The sequence below is a fragment of the Hydra vulgaris genome, chromosome 13 (genome assembly GCF_038396675.1).
Source record: "Hydra vulgaris chromosome 13, alternate assembly HydraT2T_AEP".
Lineage (NCBI taxonomy): Eukaryota > Metazoa > Cnidaria > Hydrozoa > Anthoathecata > Hydridae > Hydra > Hydra vulgaris.
In genome coordinates, this window is record NC_088932.1 from 52,417,501 (window position 1) to 52,444,341 (window position 26,841).

General features: G+C 28.2%; 1 protein-coding gene across 3 annotated transcripts in view; it reads left to right on the forward strand.

Annotated features, from left to right (window-relative positions):
• The window catches only part of LOC101236674 (protein Aster-B), a 59,027-nt gene that overhangs the window by 19,072 nt on the left and 13,114 nt on the right, over positions 1–26,841 (forward strand). For all 3 annotated transcript variants that reach the window (XM_065816736.1, XM_065816737.1, XM_065816735.1), the window contains exons 4-8: positions 3,723–3,816; positions 7,995–8,107; positions 8,176–8,226; positions 16,983–17,074; positions 20,946–20,995. In XM_065816736.1, the coding sequence (XP_065672808.1) occupies positions 3,723–3,816; positions 7,995–8,107; positions 8,176–8,226; positions 16,983–17,074; positions 20,946–20,995 (400 nt within the window). The remainder of the gene's footprint in view (positions 1–3,722; positions 3,817–7,994; positions 8,108–8,175; positions 8,227–16,982; positions 17,075–20,945; positions 20,996–26,841) is intronic.

Here is a 26,841-nt window from a genome sequence, read left to right on the forward strand (position 1 = left end):
ATATATGTATATATGTATATATATATATATATATATATATATATATATATATATATATATATATATATATATATATATATATATATATACAGAGGCTGCCTTTGGGGTGGGGGGTGGGGGTGGGGGAGCCATTCTGGATTTTGCTGGGGCCTCAGGATTTTTAGGGCCTCATAACTTTAAAATTTAAATATATATTTTTTAATAAAAATAATAATATTTTTACATGTCTGTCAAATCTTTTTCTTTGGATTTTCAAACTTTGAACATTTGAACAATTTGAATGAAAAAAGCATACCAACCGAAATAAATATACTATAACTATGGATATACTCGTTTTCAAAGTACTTTGGCTTTTTTACTTTCATTCAGTCAGTTCTGTTTTGTTTCTCCATCCTTGTTGGCGCAGAAGGAAAATGCTTGCTACATTAAAACTCATCAGACAGTAATTATGACTGGGAGAAAGTTTGAATCTGGTCATAATAAGAGAAAAAGAAAACTTGAGGAAGAAAAATACCTTGCCACTCAGAAAAATTCATTTTTGCGTCACCTTAAGCCACTGAGTGATGCAAATATTCAAGAGATTGCTACTTCTAAAGTTGCACATTGTCCTCATCCTGATGATACCCCTCATCTTGAAGATCCATAACCTCAAGATGATCTTGACAATCTTCCTGCGCTTGAAGGTGATCCAGATACCCTACCTCATCATCATGGAGAAGATGATCCAGGTCCAATACAGCTTGAAGAAGATCCAGATACACTACCTCATCATCATGGAGAAGACAATCCAGGTCCAATACAGCTTGAATAAGATGATAATGGGATTTATGGCCCTCAACCCGAAGATGATCAACAGCCCCTCTATGTTCCAGAAAATAATCTTGTTAAAGAAAATATTATGTTTCCATCAACATCACAGTAAGTAGGAAATTATTTTTGTATGAAAACAGTACAGTCCCTGTTATCCGTCACTCAGTTATCCGAAAAGAATTTTTTTTCCCATTTTTTTATTTTATTTGTTAATTTACCTTTCCTTTTCATAGTTTCTATTGATATTTTGCATATTTTTGCCTTGTTTTGCGTTATTTAAGTAATATAAATGCGCACAATCACATTAAGAACTGTAACCTACTAATGTATATAATTTTTTTTTTTTAATTATCCATATCCTTGTTATCCGACAATTTTTTCTGACACCCCTTGGTCCCATATTAGTTGGATAATCAAGACTCTACTGTATAAATCTTTCTTCTCTTATAAAAGATCCAATTCTAATTTCCTTAATTGTTCAGAATTGAGGATCCTGCTCTTTGGCCCAAAATCTTAATGAATTCATTTAGAGAAATTCTGGTTCAACAAGGTCCTATAAAACTGAAAGAGGAAGATTTTCCAAAAGATGACCATGGACTAAAATTCTCTGTGATGTATTATAAAGGGCATTTTCCAAATGGGGAAACCTATGAAAGAAAATGGTTAGTTTATTCCAAGCATTCAAACAGCATATTTTGTTTTCCTTGCAAAATATTTTCTATCGGAAAAAGGAGCACAAAATTAACTGAAAATGGATATTCTGATAGGAAACATATAACATCAGATCTCAAGTACCATGAGAAGTCCGTAAACCACAAGGAATGCTTTATAAAGTGGATGGATTTGGCTGCAAGAATGAAGATTGAGACTGTCAATGAATGCAACTTAAAAAAAATCAAATTAGAAGTGGAGTGTTGGCAAAACATTTTGAAGAGAATAATTTCACTTATAAAATTTCTTGCCTCTCACAATTTAGTATTCCAAGGACACACTGATAAATTATTTTCTAAAGGCAATGGAAATTTTTTGGGCTTGATTGAAATGATTTTAGAATTTGATCCAATACTTTAAGAGCATCTAAGAAAAATTGAATCACATGAAGTAAGTGATCACTATCTTGGCAAAACATTCAAAACCAAATTATTCAACTTTTGGGTTCAGAGATAAAGAAATCTATAATTTTAAATCGTCAAAATGCAAAATATTATTCAATAATTATGGGTTGCACTACAGATGTAACTCGCCAAGAACAATTAACCCTAGTTTTTAGATTTTACAACTGCAAGTTATTTGCAGTTGAAGAGCATTTTATTGGATTTGTTGATGTAAATAGGACAACCGGTGAAGTTTTAACAGAAACTTTCCTGAAACATTTGACAGAAGCAGGTCTAGATATATTAAATTGTCGAGGTCAATCATATGATAATGAAGCAAACATCAAAGGGATTCATTCTGGAGTGCAAAAAAGAATAAGAGACATTACCCTAGAGCGTTTTTTGTGACATGTAGTGCCCACAGTTTGAGTTTGATGGTATGTGATGCTGCAAAATCTTCTTCAAAAGCAGTTTCATTTTTTGATTTGGTACTAGAAGTTTATAACTTTTTCTCAGGTTCTAATATCAGATGGGCTATTTTAATGAAATCAGTGCAAACTTTGACTTTGAAGCTACTGTCTGATACTCGATGGGAGTCTGGAGTGGAAAGCTTAAAGACATTAAAATATGAATATTCCAAAGTTTATGATGCTGTAGTTGAAATTGCTAACAGTTCAGAGTATGATACATCTACCAAATTTCAGGCAAATAATCTTGCCAAGCAAATGTCCAAATTTACATTCATGGTAAGCTTGAGTGTATGGTATGACATTATTTCAAGTAAATTTGGTCAGCAAAAAAATGCAGTCTCCAAACTATGATCTATCAACAGCACAAACCGAAATTGACCAAGTCTTTAACAAGTCGATTTAATTAACTGAAAGAACTTTTTGAGCTTTTTGGATTCTTATATAAAACTCCAGAAGTCACCCAAAATACTGAAGCACTTAAGAAACATAGCAAGGATTTAGAGGTTGCCTTAACTGAAGATGGACATCCAGATGTGATTTCAAATCAATTATTTGATGAAATCAAAGCAATATTCAGTATGGTTCCAGAAAAATTGCTCCATAGGGCACTGATCAAGTTTATTTTAGAAAATCACTACGAACAATCTTTTCCAAATTTAGTTATAGCATTGCGAATTTTATTGACATTGTCACTCACTGTTGCTTCGCAGAAAGAAGTTTCTCAAAACTTGAATTAATTAAAACCTACTTAAGGTCAAATATGTCACAGTGCAGACTTACAGGCTTAGCTGAGATATCAATTGAAATTGACGAGTTAAAGAACATAGATATTAGTGCATTAGGTAAAACATTTGCTAATATTAAAGCTCGTAAAGTCAAGTTTCAATGAAGTCATGACTAATAATAATTTAATAAAAATAATTAAAATTTTTTTTTTTCATTATAGGGGGGCCTCACATGTAAGCCTCTGTATATATATATATATATATATATATATATATATATATATATATATATATATATATATATATATATATATATATATATATATATATATATATAGAGAGAGAGAGAGAGAGAGAGAGAGAGAGAGAGAGAGACATACATATATAGATATAGATATATATATATATATATATATATATATATATATATATATGTATGTATCTCTCTCTCTCTCTCTCTCTCTCTCTCTCTCTCTCTCTCATATATATATATATATATATATATATATATATATATATATATATATATATATATATATATATATAGAGAGAGAGAGAGAGAGAGAGAGAGAGAGAGATAGATATATATATATACTTATTGAATAGTATAAAATATTTTTTAGATATTGGATTTTGATGTTGATATTCTTTACAACGATTTGTTTTCTCAAGATTCAGATATCATGAAAGATCTTTTTCAACAAAAAAATTACAAAGGTTTTATTGTTTTTGATTTAATAGTTGTTTATTTTACTGTATCAAATAGTGTTGCAGAGATTCCGGCAGGTGAAGCTCCTTATTGGTTAAGAAGACAGCTTATCTAGAAGAAGAAAACTCTGATATAATCTCCCCCCTCCCAATTGAATTATGACTGTTGTAGGAGGAATTTGTAAACCTAGGATGGTAATCTTTTTAGTGGTAATATCACAATAAAAATACTCCCTCCTAATCTCAAAAACCGGTTAATGTCATGAAGGGTGTTCAGTTGTAAAAAGTTGCTTAGAAGTTCCCATAATATCATATCTGGATAATAAAATAGTGTTATGGAAACTTGTGAATCATAAAAATTGTGGAATCATTAACCTCAAAATTTAATGCTGTAATAACGATTCAGATACTTAGTATTGTTTACAATTATTACATATTTGCACAGTTTAAACTTTTTTTTTTCTTTTATACAATTTAATAAGTAAACTTATTTTAAATAATGCAATAAGTAAAATCTATTTTAATTATGTTTAACATGCTGATAAGACATAAAAAAATTCAAAAATTCTAGTTTGTAATTAAAAGATAAGGCACAATTTATTGAAAAAAATCTTGAAAAAAACATTTTAAACTATCTCAAACACCTATTTAATCTCTCTTAAGAGTCATAAAGTTTTTTTAATCAATATCTTAGAGAAATAAAAATGTAATTTAGAAGATATTTAAGGACCATAGCAATGATAAAAATTTTTTTTTTAAGTATATAATCTTTTATTGTTATTACTTATAAATATTATTTTGAGTTTACAAAAAATAGTATTACAAAATTTGGAAGTAATATATTGACAAGGGATTGAATTAATTTGGATAGAATAAAAACTTAGCACTAGGTTAATTTACATCATTACGCAGATGGCATTTTTTGTAGATAAGTGTTGAATTTGAAAGCAGAATCTGAATGATCATTTTTATCGCCTCTTATCTAGATGAAATGTATAAGTAAGAATGAGAAAGTATTTGAACAAATGATATCTCTATATTTTTACAATGATCAGTAATTTTAATGAAGTATACTGCTATTCTCTACATTAGCAATGATGAAATCAGTAGTATAATAAACAAAAAAATAACCTTGCTTAGAAGTCAAAGAAACACTGGGAATACAGAAAATTCATCATGTCAATGATGGTTTTTTTAAGTTTGTATCACTTTAAGTGCTACAAACTTAGAAAAAAAGTTGATAATTTTGCTTCAAGCTAAAAATGACTTTTAAAAATTTGGTAGTTGGTAGTAAAATTGAAACATTTTGGCAAAACAGAAAGACTGTAATAAAAAGTATTCCTTTTAGAAAACAGGTTTAAACTTTGTTTAACCTGTAGAAGCATTTAAAATAAGACCATGAAAATTACACAAAGAATTTAGTTTGCGCACATCTGCCGTAAAATGCTACAAGTAAGTGGTTAAGAGAAGATCTAAAAAACTAGAAAAAGTCAAGAAATGTTGGAGGAAAAAAAACTAGACAAATTAAAGCTTTTTTGGGGCTTTGCTAAATGATGAGTTACACAACAATAAGCTTTTTTTTTTTTAATATCTTTGCTTCCAACAAGGCTACAAGTAACCACTAATTAGAGTTGGAAGTTACTGGAAGAGAAAAGATGAAGATTGTAGAGCAAGATAACGATTAATAGACAACTTAAAGGATTGCAAGTTATATGAATCAGGAAAGCAAGATGAAGGAAGTGAATTCCAAAGAACTGATGTTCGAGGAAAAAAACTAGAGGAATAAGAGTTTTTGGAGCACTTAGGAACAGTCACAGAAAAAGGATGAGACTTAATTGAATAACGAGTAACACAAGAATGAATTTCAGTAGATAACATAAGAGATGCGAGCTCTTTAAAGCAGTGCCCATTATAGTATTTGAAGAAAAGAGAAAGAGAAGCAACATTATGACAATGTGATAATGGTTCGAGGTTGGCTGCAAGAGCAGGTCCAACTGTGTTTACAATGCCTTTTTGCACCATGTCTAAAAGAGAAAGGGCATCATTGGAAGATCTGCTCCAGATATAGCAATAGTATTCCATACCAACACAGATTTGAGATTTATAGAGATAAAGAATATAATCCGGAGAAAGAAAATGTTGAGCATGATAGAGAGATGCAACCTTAGCAGATGCTAATTTTGCAATCGATTTGACATATAATTTCCAAGAAAGATCAGAAGTAAGAGTTCATCCTAGAAGATGAAGGGTAGATGACTTATCGAGTACATTACAGTTTATAAATATAGGAAGATCTAAATTATTGCAATAACGATTGGCTGAAAAAAATTTAGATTTATCTGAAATTAAGTTCACTAGCCACTGTGATATCCATGCTGTAGCAGAAGTGAGATCCTATTCAAGCTCAAATGCCCCTCCAAGCAATCAGAGAGTGTTGGATTCTTATCATGACAAGAATAAATGGTAGTATCATCAGCGAACAATGCCCCTTTAGATGTGAGAATATCTGGAAGATCATTAATGTTAGTTAAAAAGAGTATAGGGTTAAGAATTGAACCTTGAGGAACCCCTGAAGTTGTAGAATAAGAAGAGTGCTGTTTACCAAGGACAACTTTTATACTACGATTGGAAAGGAAAGATTCAATAATCTTAAAGATGTTACCAGATACACCGTAAAAAGAAAGCTTATGGAGAAGACCAGCATGCCAAACTTTATCAAAAGCTTTTGACATGTCAAGAGCGATGGCCTTAACCTCTCCACCTTTATCTAATGCACAATAAAACTTATTGGTTATTACTGTTAGCAGATCAGCTGTAGAACGAGAAGATTAAAATCCATATTGATGATCAGAAAGTAAGTTATTAGATTCAAGATGAGAGATTAAGTGTTTGTTAATTAAAGATTCAAAAACCTTGCTTATCAATGGAAGAAGACTAATGGGGCAGTAGTTAGGCGAATCAGATCCCTCTCCAGAATTTTTGAAATTAGGGAAAACAGATGCTGCTTTTCAGCAGGGTGGAAAACAAGACTCTGATAAACACTTGTTAAATAGTTTTGAAAGTATAGGCTACAGCTCCGGAGAACACTTTTGGAACACTTCTGGAACACTTCTGCAAGACTATAACAGGTATGTTGTCCAGGCCACAAGCTGTAGAAGAGGCAGTAAATCACTTTAGATACAGAAGCTGGAGTGATACAAATGTCAAACAATGGATCAACCTGTTTGACGGCTATATCAGGTAGAATGCAACTAGTGGAATCAAGAGATAATATTGATGAAAAGTTTTTAGCAAACAATTCAGCTTTGTCTTTAGGTGAGGTGACAAAGTCTGAAACATACAAGAGAGGTGGAATTACAGATTTGCCCTTATTATAGATACTATTAATTTAAATTTTTTTTTTTAGTTAAAAAGTTCATAGTATTTAAGGAAATTGTGAGCTTTAAATGCTTTATCAATCTATCTGAGCTTTATATGCTTTATTAATCTATTTTGAGTTTGAAAAAATCAAAACTAATTTTTTCCAACTCAAGTGTTGTTGAAAAAACAATATCAAAAGCAAATATTTTTTTCAAACTCAAGTGTTGTTAAAAAAACCTGTTTTGTCATTAAATCTATCAACTCATTGTGGAGAAATTTTCTAAATATTTATGTTGGTCAGAGTCAAGATTAGCATTGTTGTTTATTATTGCCAGCATCAACTTTAAAAGCTGTTTCTTGACATGCTGGAATAAATACAATCTATAGTTTTCAACAAATACTTTCTTTTGGCTTCACTATTCTTATTAAATATAAATTATGTTCTGTTTTCAGTTTCCTGTTGTGACTTATTACTGATCTTATTTCTGACTTAGTTGTGACTTATTACTGATCTTATAACTTATTAATTATAGTAATAAAAAAGAAAACTAAATTTAATTATCTAAATTAATTAAAGAAAAAAAAAAGAACTAAATTATAAAATTGTAATAATAAATTAAAATTACAAATGAATTTTATTTAAAACAATATAAAATTATAATTTTTATTTTTATTTATTTTATTTTTTTATATAAGTTTAATATTGGTTGTATTTACGTGTTTATAAATAAGTTTATAGAATTTAGAAATATTACTGTATTAATTTTATAATTATTTATTTGTAATAAATTTGTTAGTTTAATCATAAATGTTATTTGATAATATAGATTGGAAGTATACTCAAAATGAAGAAAGTGGCTCTAAAGTACAAATATTAAACTATACAGTTCCATTAAATTATAGCATTGGACCTAAGCAATCATTTACTGAATGTAAACAGGTAGGATGACAAATTTTTTTTTTACTATCTTTTTATTACTGCTTACATAATGGTTTTATTTTATTCAGGTTTTTTCTCAAGAAAATAAATGTGGATCACTTTATGTAGTTGATGTTAAGGTAATAATTTACAAACTATATAAATTTTATTATTAAGTTTTTGTGCAATATTTTAGACCTAGCCTGATGGATGAAGCAATAATTTATTAAGTGTAATACTCCTTATACAGAGCAAATTTAATTTATATAATAAAGTTTTTATAGAGTAAATTATCCCTAAATCACTTAAAACCTCAGAGTTTACACTATCTGTAGGGAGTAAACTTTATATGGAGTAAACTGTCCCTAAATAGAGTAAATTTATCAATACTCTCACTTGTTTTTGTCTTTTGCATTATTTACTGTGTACCTATACAATCAGTAAAAGTAAAAATAAAGAAGCTCACACATGTAAATGTTACATCATTGTTGAAGATACAGCTTGTTTCATTTAAAGATGCTAAACAAACATATACTCATTATGCAAGTCTTTCTGGCATTAAAGAAAGTTTTACTGCCTGTACAGCATAATGGTTTTAATAAATAATGCAAGTGTAAAGTTTTTATTACTTATATTATATTATTATTTGTAATACTGCAAGCAACCTCTATTTGATTTGATTTGTAATACTGCAACCTCTATTTTATTTGAGACAACAGAAAGCTGAAAAGAAAGTCTAAAAGCAAAAAGTAGTTAAGAGAAAATCTAAAAAACAGAAAATATTATCAGTCAAGAAATGTTGAGAAAAAATTAGATTAATAAAAATTTTTTGAGTGTGAAGGTATAAACATCAGGTACAGTAAAAGGATGGGGCTTTGCTGAATGAATGATCACCTAAAAATATGTTTTCAACTGTTTTACAATAGTCATTGTAGTATTAGTAAAAAGAAAGAGATGTAACCTTAGGATGATGAAGCAGTGCCTAAAGCTTGGCAACTAGAACAAATCTACTAACATTTAAAATATGATTCAAACTCCCTTTAAAAAAGAGAGGACTTTATTAGAAGAACCAGTCCAAATATGATAACAATATTCCATATAAGGGTGAAGATGGAGAACAATTTTGCAAGACAGTGACAGAAATGTAAAGTGAGAAACAATTTTTGAATGTGTATCAGCAGATTGACATGTTTCTTTAGGATGACAGGAAGAGTCATCCCAAAGAAACAAATCGTTAGATCATTAGACTTTAGAGATGAACTTAAGGAACTTGCAAATAATTCTGCCTTATGCTTGGGAGAGGGATTAAGATCAGAGCCATAAATTCATCCAATCCATGGAAGAGACCTATAAAAGATATATGTTAGATTGGCCTTTAGTCATAACATTGGTAAAGATTTTTGATAATGTAATTACTAAATAAAGTCTCTAGAACCTAGGTTTTTAGATAAAATACGAGATTTAGTAATCTGAAAATAATGGACCTTATTGGACTATTCTTAGGTCTATTATTTTATATGCTAAGTTCTCCACAAGGTCCTAAGGTCCTTAGTGTTAGACAATTGCTTCTTGCATTTATTTCTTAATGAAATCATTAGAAGAAGAGAAAGCTTTTGAACAAGAAAGAAAATTATAGGGTATAGTGAGGCTAGATTTGAAACTAATGAGAAAGAATAAATGCTTTCATACCTGCCTGCATTCAAGAGATTTCAAAGGAAGAAACATACCAAGGACTGTAGGTGTGTAATTCAAGTTGTTTGGAAATTAAATCACTAAGTAAAAGATTGAATAAGGAGTTTTGAGCTTTAGAGCTAGCAACTTATGCGGTTTACAGCAAGAGCCACATTTTTCAACATAACGTTTAAAAAAATCAGATCATGTTAAAAGAAAGCAAGGATCTAGAAGAAAGCAAACAATAACAACAAAAAAACTGATCAATTACATCAAATTTGACATTATGAGGAATCCAATCAGGTCGATAAGAGGAATGGTCGAGGAGCTCAATACAATCGATTTTACAGTTTAAAAAATGGTTTAAAACACTATTGTTGCAAGATCATTGGTCTGAACACATAGATATGGTTTAATAATATTATATGAAGTCTGAAGCTTGAACATTTTAAAATTTTTTTTATGAGAGTTGAAAAAAAAGATGCCTGTTCTTCTCTTCACAGATGAAAAATACTTTACAGTAGATCAAGCTAGAAATAGCATAGTTAACAGGTACATAACTACAGCCATGGTAGTTGGTGTTCCTCAACACATTTAAAACAAAGCGTCTTTTTTAAGTTATGATGTTTGGTCTTATTACATCCAATGAACTTAAAGTGCCATCTGTCTTTTTACAAAAAAAGTTTAAAATGAAGACAAAAGAGTACCTGGAAAAATCCAGAAATCTAAAGTCTTGCCCTGATGTCTATGTTTAAGATGGAGCTTCCTGTCACAAAGCAAATGCAGAAATGAATGTCTGAGAACATGAATTTCTGGTCAAAAAAGACCTAGCAAACTGGCTCACTAGTCTTACTCTATACAGTTCAAACAAAAGCTTGTAAATGCCAACACAGCAACATTGACGCCCTGAAGAAATCTGTTACCAATGCATAAAATGAAAAATCAGACACCTACATTATAAACACTTGATCAAGATTGAGGTTGTGATTGAGGTCAATAGAGGAAATATTGACTAGACTGTTTTAAATACATGCATTTTAAAGATTTATTAATAAATATTTCTTTTAAAGTGTTTCCATTTTAATTCACACAGTTTTAAAGTATATTTTTTCAATAATCTAAAATTTTAGTACTCACATGGTAGAGTCACCAATAACAAATAATAATGGGTGAGGGATAATAAGAAAAATTCAGTTTGATATTAAAATGAGTGTAAAAAGGAGAACAATAACTACAAAAAGAAAGTGAGTTTAGAAAAAAAAGATACATTAAAGTGGGTTTAGTGATACATTATAAAATAGAATAGTCAGATATTTGAACCTGTTTTAACAATAAATAGGTTTACAATAAATAGGGAATTAAAGGATACCTATCAACACTGTGATCCAAAGATAAAACAGAGAAATTTAAATTATTCTCACAAGAGCAAATAGGTCTGAGACTTTTTTGCAAAAGAGAAGATTTAATGCATGAAAAGTTACTTTGAAGACTGCAAATATTTGTAAAGGACAGATGGAAACAGTTAGTGGCAATGATGGTTTTAATTAATTAAATATTTTGACCAACATTGCACAGTAATTACTCTGATATTTTACAGCTGTTGATGGAATCAGCATCTCTGATTGCTACCACAAAGTTCAAGAAAACTTACTACCAGATGGCTTTGGAACCATTAAATTGAGTTTTGTAGCTGTATTTCCTTGAGGAGATAACAGAAAGTGTTGCGTAGTCACTATTAAGGAGTCACAAGCAAAAACCTGTAAGTATAGTCGAAAAGATTCAGCATTTATCTTCCAAAGCAAGAAACATTGTAACAGGTTTTCATTAACGCCAGCTGGTCAAGCAAATTTTATACCTGGAAAATGAATAGCAGAATACTCTAGATTAAAGGACATTCAAAAGGCAAAAAATCTTTGCTGACTTAGAGTTGATAAAGGTATTTTTAAAAAATTCTTCATTATTCTTTGTGAGTTGTCCTGTAAGCTAGATGAAGTTGAAGTATAAATATCTTTCAGAGATATTTTAGTTTTCAATTTTATCCTATATCTGCTAAAGTTTAAAAGATGATTGCTTTTTCACACCAGGTTGTTGATTCTGATTGACCGCTTATCTGAAGAAACTCAGGAAAGCAGAAATAAATATAAAGTATTGAAAACATCCAATAATACTTTACTAGAAATTTCTTTAGAAAATATACTAATGAAGATGTAATGAGAGGATTGCTCATCGGACCTATTTATGAGGCCAAGTTCTAATTTGATAAAAGAACTTGGGCTTACAGAGGAATGTTTAGACCTTTTGTAATTTTCCTAATAATTTAATATTCTTCATACCTAACTAATTGCTGTATAGATGGTATGAGTTTTGAATAGACTTATTTATTTGGAGAAATTTATAAAAGGCTTTGATGTAAATAAGGGTTATATTTCCTTTTTTTTAAAGTAGAGACACATGTTACACATTATAGATCTAAGAGTATATAGATTAAATACAATAAGCATGTAACATGTTATTTGATATAATGTATTAGAATTTGTTATGCTATTCACACAAGTTCATAAATATATCATGTATTTTTAGAAATTAAATTACTTTAAATATTTGGAATACAACATGCATTATGTGTTGTGCTTACCTCTAAAACAACACCAATTACCCTAAGGTCCTTGGTATTGTTTTGTTGTATTACTCTACATGTTTATGCAATCAATAAAGATGTCATAATTGTACCATATGTTTTCCAGAGAATATTTAGTTAAAAGTTATTTGGAAAATGAGTCTGTTAAAATAAGTATGTTAAATGTAAGTTTTATTATGCTGTGTATTCTTGGTGTTCATACATACATTATACATGCTGTTTGCTATTTATAATTAATATCAAATCAATAGAGCATTAAAAGTTAGGTATAAAATATGTTAAATGTTTATTATTTGTCATGTTATTTATCCCTGGTTTCGTATCATTGGTAAGTCCTTCAGAGGTATGATAAAGGACATTAAAATGATAATTCTTTTAGACCAAGGTATAATGAATATTCACCAAAATTTCTGCTTTTTAGCTTTAAAGATAGTGAAGATATGATATGACTTTTGTCTCAAAAGTGACTTTTCTGGACCAATGTGTGACCAATGGATTGATTTGTTGTATTAGAAATAAAGAGACCACAATATTATAAACACTTAAATGATTCTTGGTTACACAACAGTTAACTAAAAATTATTTTAACTATGAAAGCAATTTTTTTCTTAAATGAAATATAAAGAATAATGAATGAATATGAGTAAAAAATACCGTAACATGATTGGTTTAAGATTCATCAAATAAACTAATAGTAACTAGATATGCTTCAGATTTCAATGTTCATTGATATATTATAAAATTAAAACTAATTAACATTAAACATTTATAACTCAATTAGATTAAATGCTGAGCTGTCAAGCTGGTGATCTGTAAGCAAGAGAATCAAATTTTGCTAAAGTATATTTTTTACTTCATCTTTTGTTTAGTTTGAAATTGTTGCCACTGCTATGGTAACAATTTTACTATTCTAGCATGCTTTTATTATCAGATTTTAGTATTATTATTTTTTTTAGCCGAACTGAAATTTAATTGATCTATTCATAAAGTACATGATAGCTGTAACCTATATAAATTTTACTCAGTTTTGCAGGTTTGCTCCAACTAAGGTTCGTTTAAAGCTTTTTATAAGTTGAGGTTTTTGCACTATTTTACTTTTTCTTTAAAACAATATGTTTGCAATAATTTTTTGTCAACATTGTTTTTGAAAAAATAAAATCCTTTCTTGGTTCAAGTCATTAATAATTTGGTATTTCATAATTAGTTTATTACTTTTTAAAAAAAACAACCTGATTTAATAGAAAATTAAACATGATTAATTGGTTTAATCAGTTATTATCAATTTGTGTCTTACATTATTAAATTGTTTAATTAGTTATTATTAGGATAATTACAATTGAAGCTATAGCATATGAATTAATTAATTTAACTTAAGGAATAACTTATGAATTAATTTATTAAATTTTAAACATTTATATTAATAGTGTAAACTGGGGTAAGAGTAAATGGTTTATCTTCAAGTTAAATAATTTTTTTATAATAAAAATATTTTAGGTTTTTTTTGTTTTTATTTTATAGAGCATTTTTACATTAATAAGTTAGAAAAATTGAGCAAGTATATTTTGGAAATTAAAAATCAATTTTTATAAAGAAAAAAAAAATTATTTTTCTGCTTAAAAAAAAAATTACTTTTCTGCCTTTCCGGGGAAAAATAATGTTAAACTTTAATAACAATTTTTTTTATTACAGTTCACCTCCTTAAGGCCATGAAGGCCACTGCAGTTGAAAATAAAGTAGCCAGGAAGTAGACAGGAGGCTACTTTAGTTGTGGTTATAACCCTCTCTCAACTCTATAACTCCGAAATATGAACCTTGATGAACAAAGCCACTGTGCTGAGAAAAAAGTTGAGCAAGGTACTACCAAGAGCGTGGTGGGGATCAAACTTGGAACTTCTCGTTTATAAAGTGAGTGCTCTACCACTACACCACTACTGCATTATTTAATTAACAATTGATTAAGATATTGAGAAAATCAAGCTAAATTTCTTGAAAAATAAAATGAAAACTAATCTTATTAGAAGTTATGTTTACCAAAAAACAATTTTAATCAAATATACAAAAACCTTTTTATTAATTAAATCAATTTGAATTTCATGGTCAGAAGCAGGTCTGCAGCATTTTTTCATGCAAAAAAACTTTGCCAATTTTGTATTACTAAAACTTTTTACAACTAAAAGCTTCACATTGGTACTACATGTTGTTTTTAGCTAGCAATGCTTCTTCCCAAATTCTGCGACAATTTTTGCACTTCTTCTTGTCTTGCAGCTTCAATGAAGTTAATCTTGTTTTGACCTTTTGGCCTCATTGTCTTGCTTTTGTTTATTGAGCTCCTCAAATGTACTTAGACACTTGCCTTTAACTCTAGAAATGTTGACTCTAGTTTTTTTTTGTGTGTCAACATGATGGTGCTGTAAAACACTATTTAAATTACCTTTGAGTCTTTCTTTAAAGTGTTTCAGTATTTGATACGTTTGAGCAGGAGTCACTAGTGAATTATTGGAGTTTGATTCTGAATGATGTTAAATGATGATATAGGCTGGGATGAGTATAATGAAGCAGACTCGGTTGAGGATGATTAACCAGGCTCGAATGAAGATGATGAAGCAATTTGTAATTTTGATTGATCAACTTTGCTAATATCTAATGGAAATACACCAGTGTTTTGAAATCCAGCGATTATTTGTGTTCCTGTAAATGTGTCACCAGAGCTAAAAAGTTTTCCTTGTAGTTGAATGAAACTTTCTTTTGTTTAATTGTTGAAATTTGTAGCTGCATAAAATTTTGTAAGTAATTTATATTAAACTTGTTTAACGTGACAAGATACACTGACGTCAAATGGTTGAAGTATGTGGGATGAATGAGTCAGTAAACATATCAGCATAATGTTATTGTCAATGCAAATATGTGCAACATCATAAGTAACATGTGTGGTATGTCCATCTAAGACTAAAATGTAAATACCTGTAACTAAAAAAATTATTTGTATTAATTGATTAAACTACTTAAATTAAGTAGAACTTCTATGGTATGAATACTTTAGTGAGCCATTAAATAAATTGTTTTGCTTCCATCTAACCCAACTTAGATGTTGTAAAATACGGTGTTTAATGGTCACCCTACACGCCAGTCTTTGTACAGACCTGCTAATGATTGGTAAACTATGAATGGTGGGAGAATAGTATTTGTAGCATTGACGCAATTACCAACTGTGTAATTGATTTTTTCATTGTTACCAACCTATTTTAAAGAGCATTTAGCACCAAGTCTGCAATTATATGCTGTTTGCCTTGATTGCCTGAAAATCCAATTTTGAAGAGTTATTTTGATATTTGCTTCAAGAAATTGTTTTTGAAGTGTATTGAAATAATTTGTTATTTCGTCCTCAGTACAAGAAGAAGCTCTGAGAGACGAAGTATTGCCTGCTACTCTGATGCTTATATTATGAACATTGTTTTGTGAAACTTGATACCATTCTCAACCTGGTATACCATTTGGTGAAAACGGATGACTTAGGTTTGTAGATACCAAATACCCTCCAACTATTGCGATGACATCTGCAAATGTTCTGCCGATTCTCCAATTGGCTAAACTGATAAGTACTGAAACAAGAACAAATTCAAACGCTCTACTTAGTGCGGTAGTTGTACCTCTACCATGTAATTGGACTTTGTTGTGCACACGCTTGTGAAGAGTTGCCTTTTGTATGTTGTATGCCTCTAAAGCTTTACTGAGTGATATTTCGCCTTTCTTGATTTGTTCTACTGCAGTTCTCTTCAGTTTAAGTTGTTTGTGTTTTACAAATTTTTATATAGATATCAAAGGTTCTCATATTTATTTACATTTTAATTAATTAATAGTTATTAATTTAGCCCCGCTCATCTTAATGCAAAAGTGTGAACAATTAGCATGTTTACTTTTCCCCAAAAAATATTTATATTGGTTAATCTTGGTTTTTTGCTCATCACTTTTTCCTACAAAACAGCTATTTTAGGCTGTTTTGTAGATCACCCTAGTAAAAAAAACTTTTTTTTTTTTACCAAGGTGACAATTTTAAAGTTTGCTAAGACAAAAATAATTTTTTTGAAATAATTTTTTAAATCTTTAGATAGTGCACAAGTTTCTCTACAATATAGTGTTATAGTTTTTAAAGATTTTTTGTTTTAGCTTTCAATAAATGCAAAAGAACCAAAATTGAAAATTTTGTTTCTTTTGCATTTGAATAAACTAAGGAAAACTCTTACCCCAGTTTACTCAATAAATTTATTCATATATAATATTTATTAAACTTAATGAAATTTTAATAATTTTGAAATCATACTAAGTATATCACATCCAACACAACTTGAGCACCACTATTCAGCAGGGCATGTTCATCTTCAATTCCTTTTTTTAAAAAAAAGATTCACCACCGTGCTTACATATATAGTGTTGTGATGTCAATGCTGTGTTTTATATTTGATTATTTGTATGGTTATCGAAGACATCTATCTTTTATTATCAAATATCTATCTAGGCGTTTTTTGATAATAAAATCAGTAGCTCAAATATTTAAACCTTTATAGTGTATTTTTATTGTTGATTTTTCAGTGCACTAGTTTTGGAGTACCTTACGCAGATAGCTTTAACATTGCAATTCGATATTGTTTAACCAGAAAATCAGGAAAGCAATGCCAACTTCAGTAAAATAGTTTTTTTTTTTCATTTTTATAAAGTTTTTATATTACATGTAATTAAAATTACTTGATTAAAAGTTACAAAGTATTTAAAAGTTTATTAAGTGTTGAAATTTTACTATAAAGTAATATATACATATAAATTTAAAAAATTTTTTACTATAAAGTAATATATTACTATAAAAATAATAACAGAATAATCTGGGGTATGAGTAAATGAAAAAATTTGCGTATAAATACTTTTGCATTTATAGAAAGCTAAAATTATCAATCTTTAAAAAATGTTTTTTTAGGAAACTTAAAATTTTTTTTTTAAAAGATGATTATACAGGTTTCCATGTGTGCTTTAGGTAATTAATTGAAAACAATTGATCAAATTTCAAGAGGCTTTAAATTTTCTTTAATGCTTGACCAGTGGGTTTCTTTCGGAAACCTCAGAATTTAAATGTTCATAAATTGAAAAACAATTGGAATTGATGTTTGATTAATATGATGAATGTGAAAATAGCATTAAAACCATTAGTGAACAATTAAATAAAGTAATGAAATTGGATTGGCAAAAATACTAAAACCACCTATAAGAGTAAAAAGTATAACTTCTGCAATTCAAAAACAAATGCTGTTATTTGAAAGCGGATGCACAAGAGGTGATCACCTTCAACAAGTGTGTGATTGTTTACTATCTATAGTCCAAAATTGTGGTCTAACCAAGCATTCTCTATGGCTATGGTTACTTGCGCTCAAAAAAAAAATTTGCCGTTTTTGAGATTTTGGGGGTGGTATTTTCAAAAACAAATTTAATTCATGCATACTCAGTGTTTACATTTTTTTTTATATTGAGTTGTCTATTTAACAAATTATTTTATAATTTTGTTTACTCATGTTCATTAACAAATAAACTGTTTTAGTTACATTATCATTAATCATTCTTTAGTGTTTGATGATTATTTAAAAATAAGTTCTTTACCTGAATTTGTTAACTACCACGCCTTGTAAAAAAAATGTTTATCAATTTTGAAAAATAAACTATTAAACAATCTTATTCTTAAACAAGCAACATAAAGCTAGCTGTAAAACAAGCTTTAAAGTTTTTAACCAACACTATAAAGTTACCTTGAATTTTATTGAATGTTATTGATTATACTAACCTGACAGGATATTGAAGATGTTTTAAAATGAATGATAAACTGGAATAGCTAACTAAACTTGTAGAATAAATGCTCTGTTACCAATAGAAAAACTTATCAATACTTCGACACCAGTATAGTTATTTTGCAGAGTATGTACAATTAATCTTGCTCCATCACATAGAGTGGCTTTAAAATTTAAATTTCTAAGTATCATTATAGAATAAATTTTTAATTTAAATAATGAATACCGAGTTGAACTGCTTACTTTACTGAACTGCTAATTGTAAGAGCTCTGGAGAAAAATCATCCTGTCTGTTTTGAATTCGTATGTTTTCAGTTAATGAAAATTTGTGTACCTCTTGCTGATGTGTGAAGATAATTCTCTACAAAAATGAAGATAGTTCTCTCCACTTGGCCAAGGCGCAGTTTTCTATTACTCTTGATGCTTTTTCTGATCCACCAGCTACAAAATTAATTAAAACTTTCTACACTCAAAAGCAAAACAACATGAGCACCTTGTGCATCACTACATATCTTGTGAACTTATTGCTTGCAAAGTGTGCAAACAATAGAGTTTAATTGACATCTTTTTCTAAACACTCCACATGGCTGCTTTCCAGTATTTTCCAGTATTTTAGCATAACCTTTGCTTTATTTGTTTCATATCCTAAGCCATTTAGTTTCCATTCCATCTTTTCAACACTAAAATTTTTGTATGAATTCTTCCTCTTTTTCTGCAATCAAGCATAAATGATCTGTATAGACAGTTCTTACAGTTAATCAACATTGAACTCTTTAGATAGAGCTTCCAAAAAAAAATAAAAAGCAAAGGCCTGCTGCACACCAAGCTTTGCTTTAAAGCTATCACTCTCTCTTTTGCATGATAACTGTTACCAGGCAATCTTCGATACATAAATACCTCAAAACCCACCAGACTACTCATCTTAGTACTCTGTCATCGGTTTTCAGATTTTTTTGATGCGTAGGTGTTTGAACCATTATGAACCCTCTAAGGTATGTAAATTATATATTCACTCCTCAAACTGGCCTCTGATTTGGCTATACATTACAAAACCTATAATAATGATTTACACATATCAGTTTATTAGTTTGCTTGCACTATTTCAAAGGCTTAATTTATATTTTAGATAACCTACTTCTGTTGCTGCTAAAGCTATTTAGTTGGGTTTGATTACATAGATTCCTTATAACTAGCATCTAATCTTTCTCTAAAAAGATCTAGTGCTGTTATGGCTATTATTTTTATGGTAATTTTTCATGTCATGTCATTAGGTCAGGTTGTTGTTGTTGGCACTGATACTAATAATTAAAGTGTGTTGGAGCAATCTTTATTAATATCCTATGTTCTTTACCTTGCCAACTTATTTTTGGATTATGCATACCCAACACAAACAATATCTACTATTTTAATTTTTTATCTACGAGCAAAACACCAAAGAATGTATGTTTACTGGAGTAAACAATGAACATAACTTTAACCATCTAAGAATTCAATTAATTTTCCCAATTAATAGACACAAATATGGTTTATGTTTTTTTGTTGTGTTCTGTGTGTGGTAATATCCCTGTTATGAAATAAGATAAAAAATGTTTAAAGAAGTATTTTTTTTAATTATAGGTATTTACATAGTTATGGGTGGTGGGTACAGCACATGTTGCTCTTATTTGCATTAGTAATAAAATCAGGCTGATATGTTTAATATATTTTTCTGATATATTTTTAAAGGGTATGTCCTTAAAAAAAAAAAGTAAATTCTTTCATTGGGATGTTGTTGCATAAATTACTTTTAAATACATTTTTTTTTCATGTTTGTAATATAAACTAGAAAATAGCATCTATTAAATAGGTTTAATATAAATTATATAAGTTATATAATATATTTTTATATTTATATTTTTGTGCTATATTGTTATCTTTTGAAAAGATTTTACATCATATTAATAAACATTAATGCTTTCTTTGGTATATTTTAGTTAATGTTTTTTATTTTGTTTGTATATTTAATTAATAAAATACTTATAATTAAATAAATTCTATTATAAATTTATTATATTAATTTCAACCAAACTCATTGTGTTTTAAAATGTATTTAATAAATTTTTTATGACGTTAAATGTCATCGTCAATTAAAAAAAAAAAAATTTGAACTGATAGTTCATAAAAAATAGATCTCACGCAAAACGTTACCAAGGCAAATAGCTCCCTTGGCTTGTTATGTCTCTTTTACAAGCTTTTCTCAGATTGCACACACACGTATTTTAAACAAATTGTTACTAGTTTTTCTTATTTTTATAGCATACAGTGTTTTCAGAAAAAGAAGAGAAAAACGAAGAATAATGAAAGTAAAAATTGCTGCCCTATGCCAAACCCTTAGTTGATGTAGCGGCACTACTTTGTGGTAACAGGCTATAAGATGGTTGATGTATGTACTGAAGCCCCTAACATCAGTCTATTTCAGTGTGTTGTAAGAGACGTTATCTAAACACGCATTCATAGTTATATATCAATATACATATATATATATATATATATATATATATATATATATATATATATATATATATACATATATATATATATACATATATCAATATACATATATATATATATATATAATAATATATATATATATAATAACATATTTATATAATAACATATATATATAATAATATATATATATATAAATATATAAATAAATATATATATATATATATTAATTTTTTAGAGTTACTGGTGAAGTAATTTTTACTAAGAAGTTGTTTGCAGTGGTTAAAAGTAAGCAAATAATTGCTAAAATGTCTTATTAAGAGAAAAAATAAAAATATTGATAATGAAAAATTTTTTATTTGCACAGGATTTCTATATATGTTATTGAGTTTCAGTAGTATGTGTATGTATATGTTTTCATATGTAGGATGTATAATACTATAGATATATAGTATATGTTTTCATAATTGTGCATATTTAGTATGTATAAGATATTTTGAGTTTAAGGTTAGGCATGTAAAATTAGTTTATAAAAATTAGAAAAATTAGGTTATATAAAAATATATTAAAACCCGTTTTACATATAATTATGTTTTAGGTTCCGGGTGCGGATTCACAACATTTTCGTAAGTCCAAAATTTGCGTAAGTTTTGCTTAAGTTCAAATTTACGTTAAGTGGTATTCACAAACCTTGCGTAAACAAAAAATCCTTAAGTTTTTACGTAAGTTAATACTTACGCAAAAAGTTTAAAAAACGGTATTCACAACATTTTCCTAAAAAGTGCTCAGCAAACTTTACGCAAGAAAAGTTACGTCTGCTATTTTCTGACTTTGGCGTAACTTTAAATCATCTAATAATATTTAAAAATGGCGTTTTTATTATTATAAAAGATTTCAGATTTTGTTTGTTATTGCCAATAAAATATAATTTTATCTTAATTTTATACTGCTATATGTTAAGTTATTTATTTAAATAATACAACAATAGTTTTTTTTTTAACAACAACAACAATAGCACTATATTAACCAAAAATATAGATGTACTACATAAACTTGTTTTTTAAAACTTGTTTTCACCTTAAATATAAGGTTAAAAAAATATACACACAATCTATATAATGGATGGTTCACTCTCTTATAGCCTAGCTAAAACAAGGAGAGCGACCATAGTACAGATATATCATACATAAATGCTATATGATCATCATATCATAATGATACATCGTAATGATGCATCATAAGGATAAAAGATACATCATAATTATGTATCCATACTATATTAACATATGGCTGTATCTAAACTATACTATCTATAGTATAAATATAGTATAGACTATACTATATTATACAAAAATATATACAATAACATTATTGAAATATATACTTTAACTTGCATAACTAGCATAAAGAGAAAGAGAGACTCACTCTCTCACTCTCTCTGTGTAAGAGAGAAAATATTTGTTCTAATATAGATACAATATTCACAAAAATATGTAATCAATTTATTAGTTTTTCAAATATCTACTTTTTTATTTTATTTATAAATGAGAACAAGACTATTTCAAAATACAATAATGCAAAAATTATCTCTGAGTAATCAGGCTATTGTAGTAAAAAAGTATTATAAACTAAATATTAAACTTACTTTGAGTAATGATCGTATGTTTTTCGATAACTTTAATTATTCAAAGGTATTAGAGGTATAACAATATTATGATTATTTTAAATAATAATGCTCTGTTTTTAATTATTTCAATTATCAGGAGATATTAATATCTATGGATAATTTAAATTATTAAAAAAACTAGGCTTTATAATTGTTTTTTAAAGCCTAATTTTTTGGTAAATAATATTGTTATTTGCAAATAATAAGCATATTTTGTTATAGTTTAAATTGTTTTGGTAGATCTTTTTTTTTTGTATATCTATATGAAATCTCATTGGTGTAGTTAGTTATTGCAAAGAGCAGAAATTCCATAAAAAGTTCCTTGATCCACCAGTTAGTCCAAATGGAGTGATAGTGCTTTTCACAATTCAGTAGAATTATTATCTGTTGCTGTTGAAAATAGTATTACAACTCTTGAGATGACAGCATATTGTTCACACTGGTTGTAGCTATTAGACTGTACTGTATTTGATGTCTTGAAAACCTACTACAATACTTGTAGTTGTGATTTAATCAATACTTGCTCTGTCAAAGAGTCAAACTTTTTTATACTGCATGTACCTAATTCACAGAATTAACTTTATGCTATCCATCAAATATAAAAATTGTGTTTTTATTCGTGCAAGTATGGTACCATAAATTCTCAATCTAAAATTTCACTGAAAAAAAACTTACAAAGAACAAGTGGGTTTTAATTCAAACTCAACTTTTAATAATTAATACAATTGAAACATTTTCCATAACATTTTATGAAAAATACAATGTATTTTTCTTAGTATGTTATGAAAAAGTTATTGAACTTTTGCTTATGTTTTCAAAATGTTCCTTGTATTTCTGACAATAGAAATTTTGCTTATAAATAGTTTCAAATATACTAGAATGCAATCAAATGTATTTCTTGAATTTATTGAAGCAATTTCTTTATTTTATGAAACTGTCATTCCCTATTGCAAATAAAAGTATTTTTGATTGATGTCAATTGTATGATAAAACAAGACCACTGAAAAGAAAATTTAACAATTATCATGATGTTTTCTTATACCTTAGGGTATGAGAAGTAAGAATGAAAACAAGAAGTTAAAAAAAACACTTTAGTTTAGCACTTCCATCATTTTGTGAATGTGAAATGCTTAACTAAATTTTTTTTGTTTTAACTTCCTGAAGCAATGCAAGATAAGTTGCATGATCTGAGCAGGGGTGAACCCAGATCTTTTTTGGTACTATAGGGCCGGTATGGGTGCCAAAAAAATGCCTCATAATATCAATTTCATGTTGTTTTTCTTTTTCTTTTTATATTAAAAATAGAAAAAAAAATTCTTTCAAATGCTAGTTTTCTGTATATTTTAGCTAGTTTATTTAGCCAGTAATGTTTACAAATAAGGTTCGCTGCAGGTTTAGAGTTAGGGTTAAATAAAACTAATGGGCATTTACTGATGGCATCATACAGGAAGCCGAAAAATTATCTCATATCAGCCCAGGATAATACAATTTATATTACCGATTTGGATTTGAATAAATATGCCCGAATTATTTCTTAATGAGTGCTTGTAATGTTTATATTTAAAATAATAGACGTGTAGTATTTTGTTAATAATCGATATCTCTTTTAAAAACCAACCGACTCCTAAATGTTCCATTTTTAATCCAATTATTAATTATTTTGCTAATAGATATCAAAATAGATTGAAAGAATGTTTATGCTATGTGTTATTACTTTTAAAAGTAATTGCACGTATATGCTATACAGGGCTATTCAAGTACAACGAAACACTTTTTTGCTGTTTTTAGATCCTTTCTTTGTATATGTAACATTTTAAACAATCTCTCCCCGCCCTATTTGTGACATGACATTATTTTTAAACAAATATATCTTTGAGTTTGTACTTTTATGCTAAAGGTTTACTATTCCGCTGTGATTAGAAAATAAATTTAAAAAATATTGTCATGTCACACAGTGGCTAACCACCCCCTCTCCCATGTGATATTTGGTGACACTTTCAAACACCTCCACCCCATATAAGAATGTCACGTATTATTTAAATAGCCCCTATATGGTTTTATTTATAGCAACAACAACAAAAATTTTAAATATAGCAACAACAAAAAAAAAAAATAATAATTGTAAGTAAATTTAGCCCTGTCTTTAAAAAATAAAACATTTACTGTTTGGTCACATTGCCTGTGTGTCTTTTTTAAAAAAAAATTAGTAATACTAACTACTTCCTTTATACAAATAGTTATAAAATATTTGCCTTAAATTTTGGGTAAGTTTTTGCGTAAGTTTTTGCCTAAGTTTTGCGTAACTCATGCGCAACCTTAACTTTTTTGCAAATGCTGCGCAAAAGAATACCAAATAGTTACGCAAAAATATTTTGCGTAAGTTTTTCGTAACTTTTGCTCAGCTACGCAAGAGTTACGCAAAAGTTGTGAATCCACATCCTGAATCTTTTTGAATCAACTTGTAGGTTTTTGTTTAGCTTTATTGTCAATAGCTAGTAAGTTGTATTTGTCATTTTCTATCAAGAAATGTCCAACTTATGTAAGCAACTATATAGGGCTGTCCATTAATTATGTCAACATAATAGGAGGGAGGGGATTAGAAAATTTTTGACAATTGCTAGCAGGATGGGGGTGGGGGTCAAGAAAAGTTAATGTTAACAATCTTACTTTTTGTAAAAATTTAATTACCTAAAAAAAGGATAAAAACTTAATTTTATAGCAGGGTCTCTGGAAGTTTGACAACTTGGTAACTAGGTGAGGGGCAGGTCATATTTGCAAAAAGTTTTTTGACATAATAAATGGACAGCCCCTTATAGTACATATCCAATTTGTGCAAAATCAAGAACTCTAAAATAATGATAATGGGTAAAGTTTACATAACAAAAAATTTTTTTGACAATATAATAAAAACAACAAAGTAAATTTGATAAAATTTAATAAAAGTGACAAATTGGTAAAAATTTAAGAATAAATTAAACAAGATAATAATTAAAAAAGTTTAATCTCTTTAAACTCTTTTAAAATGTTATATATAAATAAGAAGATAATGTTAGGTAAAACTATCCAAAACACACAAGTGTGGAGACATGAACATTAAACTGCACAAATGTGACCACGAAAGTTTAACTTACAAAAGTTAATAATTATAAATGCTTTAATCAAAAAGTTATTTGGTTGTAAAGAAAGAACTACTTGTACTTGTAAAAGAAGATGAACTACTTGTAGTATTACATAGATTCTTAATGCAGTTGGTTTGCTAAAATTATTCTTAAATGTATTGACCTTGTTTGCCAATAATATTGACAAACAAGGCCACAGTGTTCATGTACTTTTAGCAATGAGAATTCTTGCATAAACCTGCAGATGATTTTGTTGCAAGTCAACAAAATCATCTGCAGTCATTTGCTAACTGTGCATGCAAACATTAAAAATATTGAATTGGTAAGAATTAAGGGTTAACAGAAAAGTTAAATAACGTATTTTAAATATGAATTTAATAGAAACTGTCTTAAATGAATAGTGCAAAATAGTTAAAGATGCTATTATTGATCAAAAAAGTATAGAAAAAGTAAAGCTGATGAACATTTTGCAACAGAAAATTATTAGAAAAATAAATAAATTTCTGAACATACAATGGTATGACATTTTATATTTAAAAATAAATACATTTCTTTCATTTTATATTTAAAAATAAATACATTTATTTAAAAATAAATAAATTTTTGAACATACAATGGTATGACATTTTATATTTAAAAATAAATACATTATCGTGAGTTGCAGGTTATTTAGGGCAAAATTTAGACTTTTGGTGAGTTTTTTAATAATTCAAAATATAAAAAAAATAATACAAATATTAACATAAAATCTTTAAAAAAAACAAGCTTGAAATTAACAAAAAAAATGTTTTTTGATCTAAGGGAATTAATTTATTTTTCAAATAAACTAAATTCCCTTTTGATTGTTGTTTTGTAAATAAATCCGTTAAAAAAAACATGTTAAAATAAGATTTGAAAAATTTGTAGAAAGTTTTTGAAATCTTATTAAAAAAATTTAAATGAGATTTAAAATAAATTATTTAAATGTAGAGATCTTTTTTAGAATCAATTAAATAACACATGGACTGAAAAATCCCGGGCCTAACAAAGAAAACACGTTTTTTTTGTTCAAAATTAGCTTTATTCATCAACGTAATCTCCATCAAAAGCAGCGCAATCATTCCAGCGTTGCTCTAACATTTCAATACCACTTTTGTAGAACGATTTATCTTTTGCTTCAAAATAGGCCTCAGTTTCAGCGATAACCTCTTCATTCATGCGAAATTTCTTACCGCCGAGCATTTTTTTCAGGTCTGCGAACAGCCAGTAGTCGCTGGGAGCCAAATCTGGCAAATACGGTGGATGTGGGAGCAATTCTAAGTTCAATTCATGTAGTTTTGCCATTGTTTTGATTGACTTGTGACACGGTG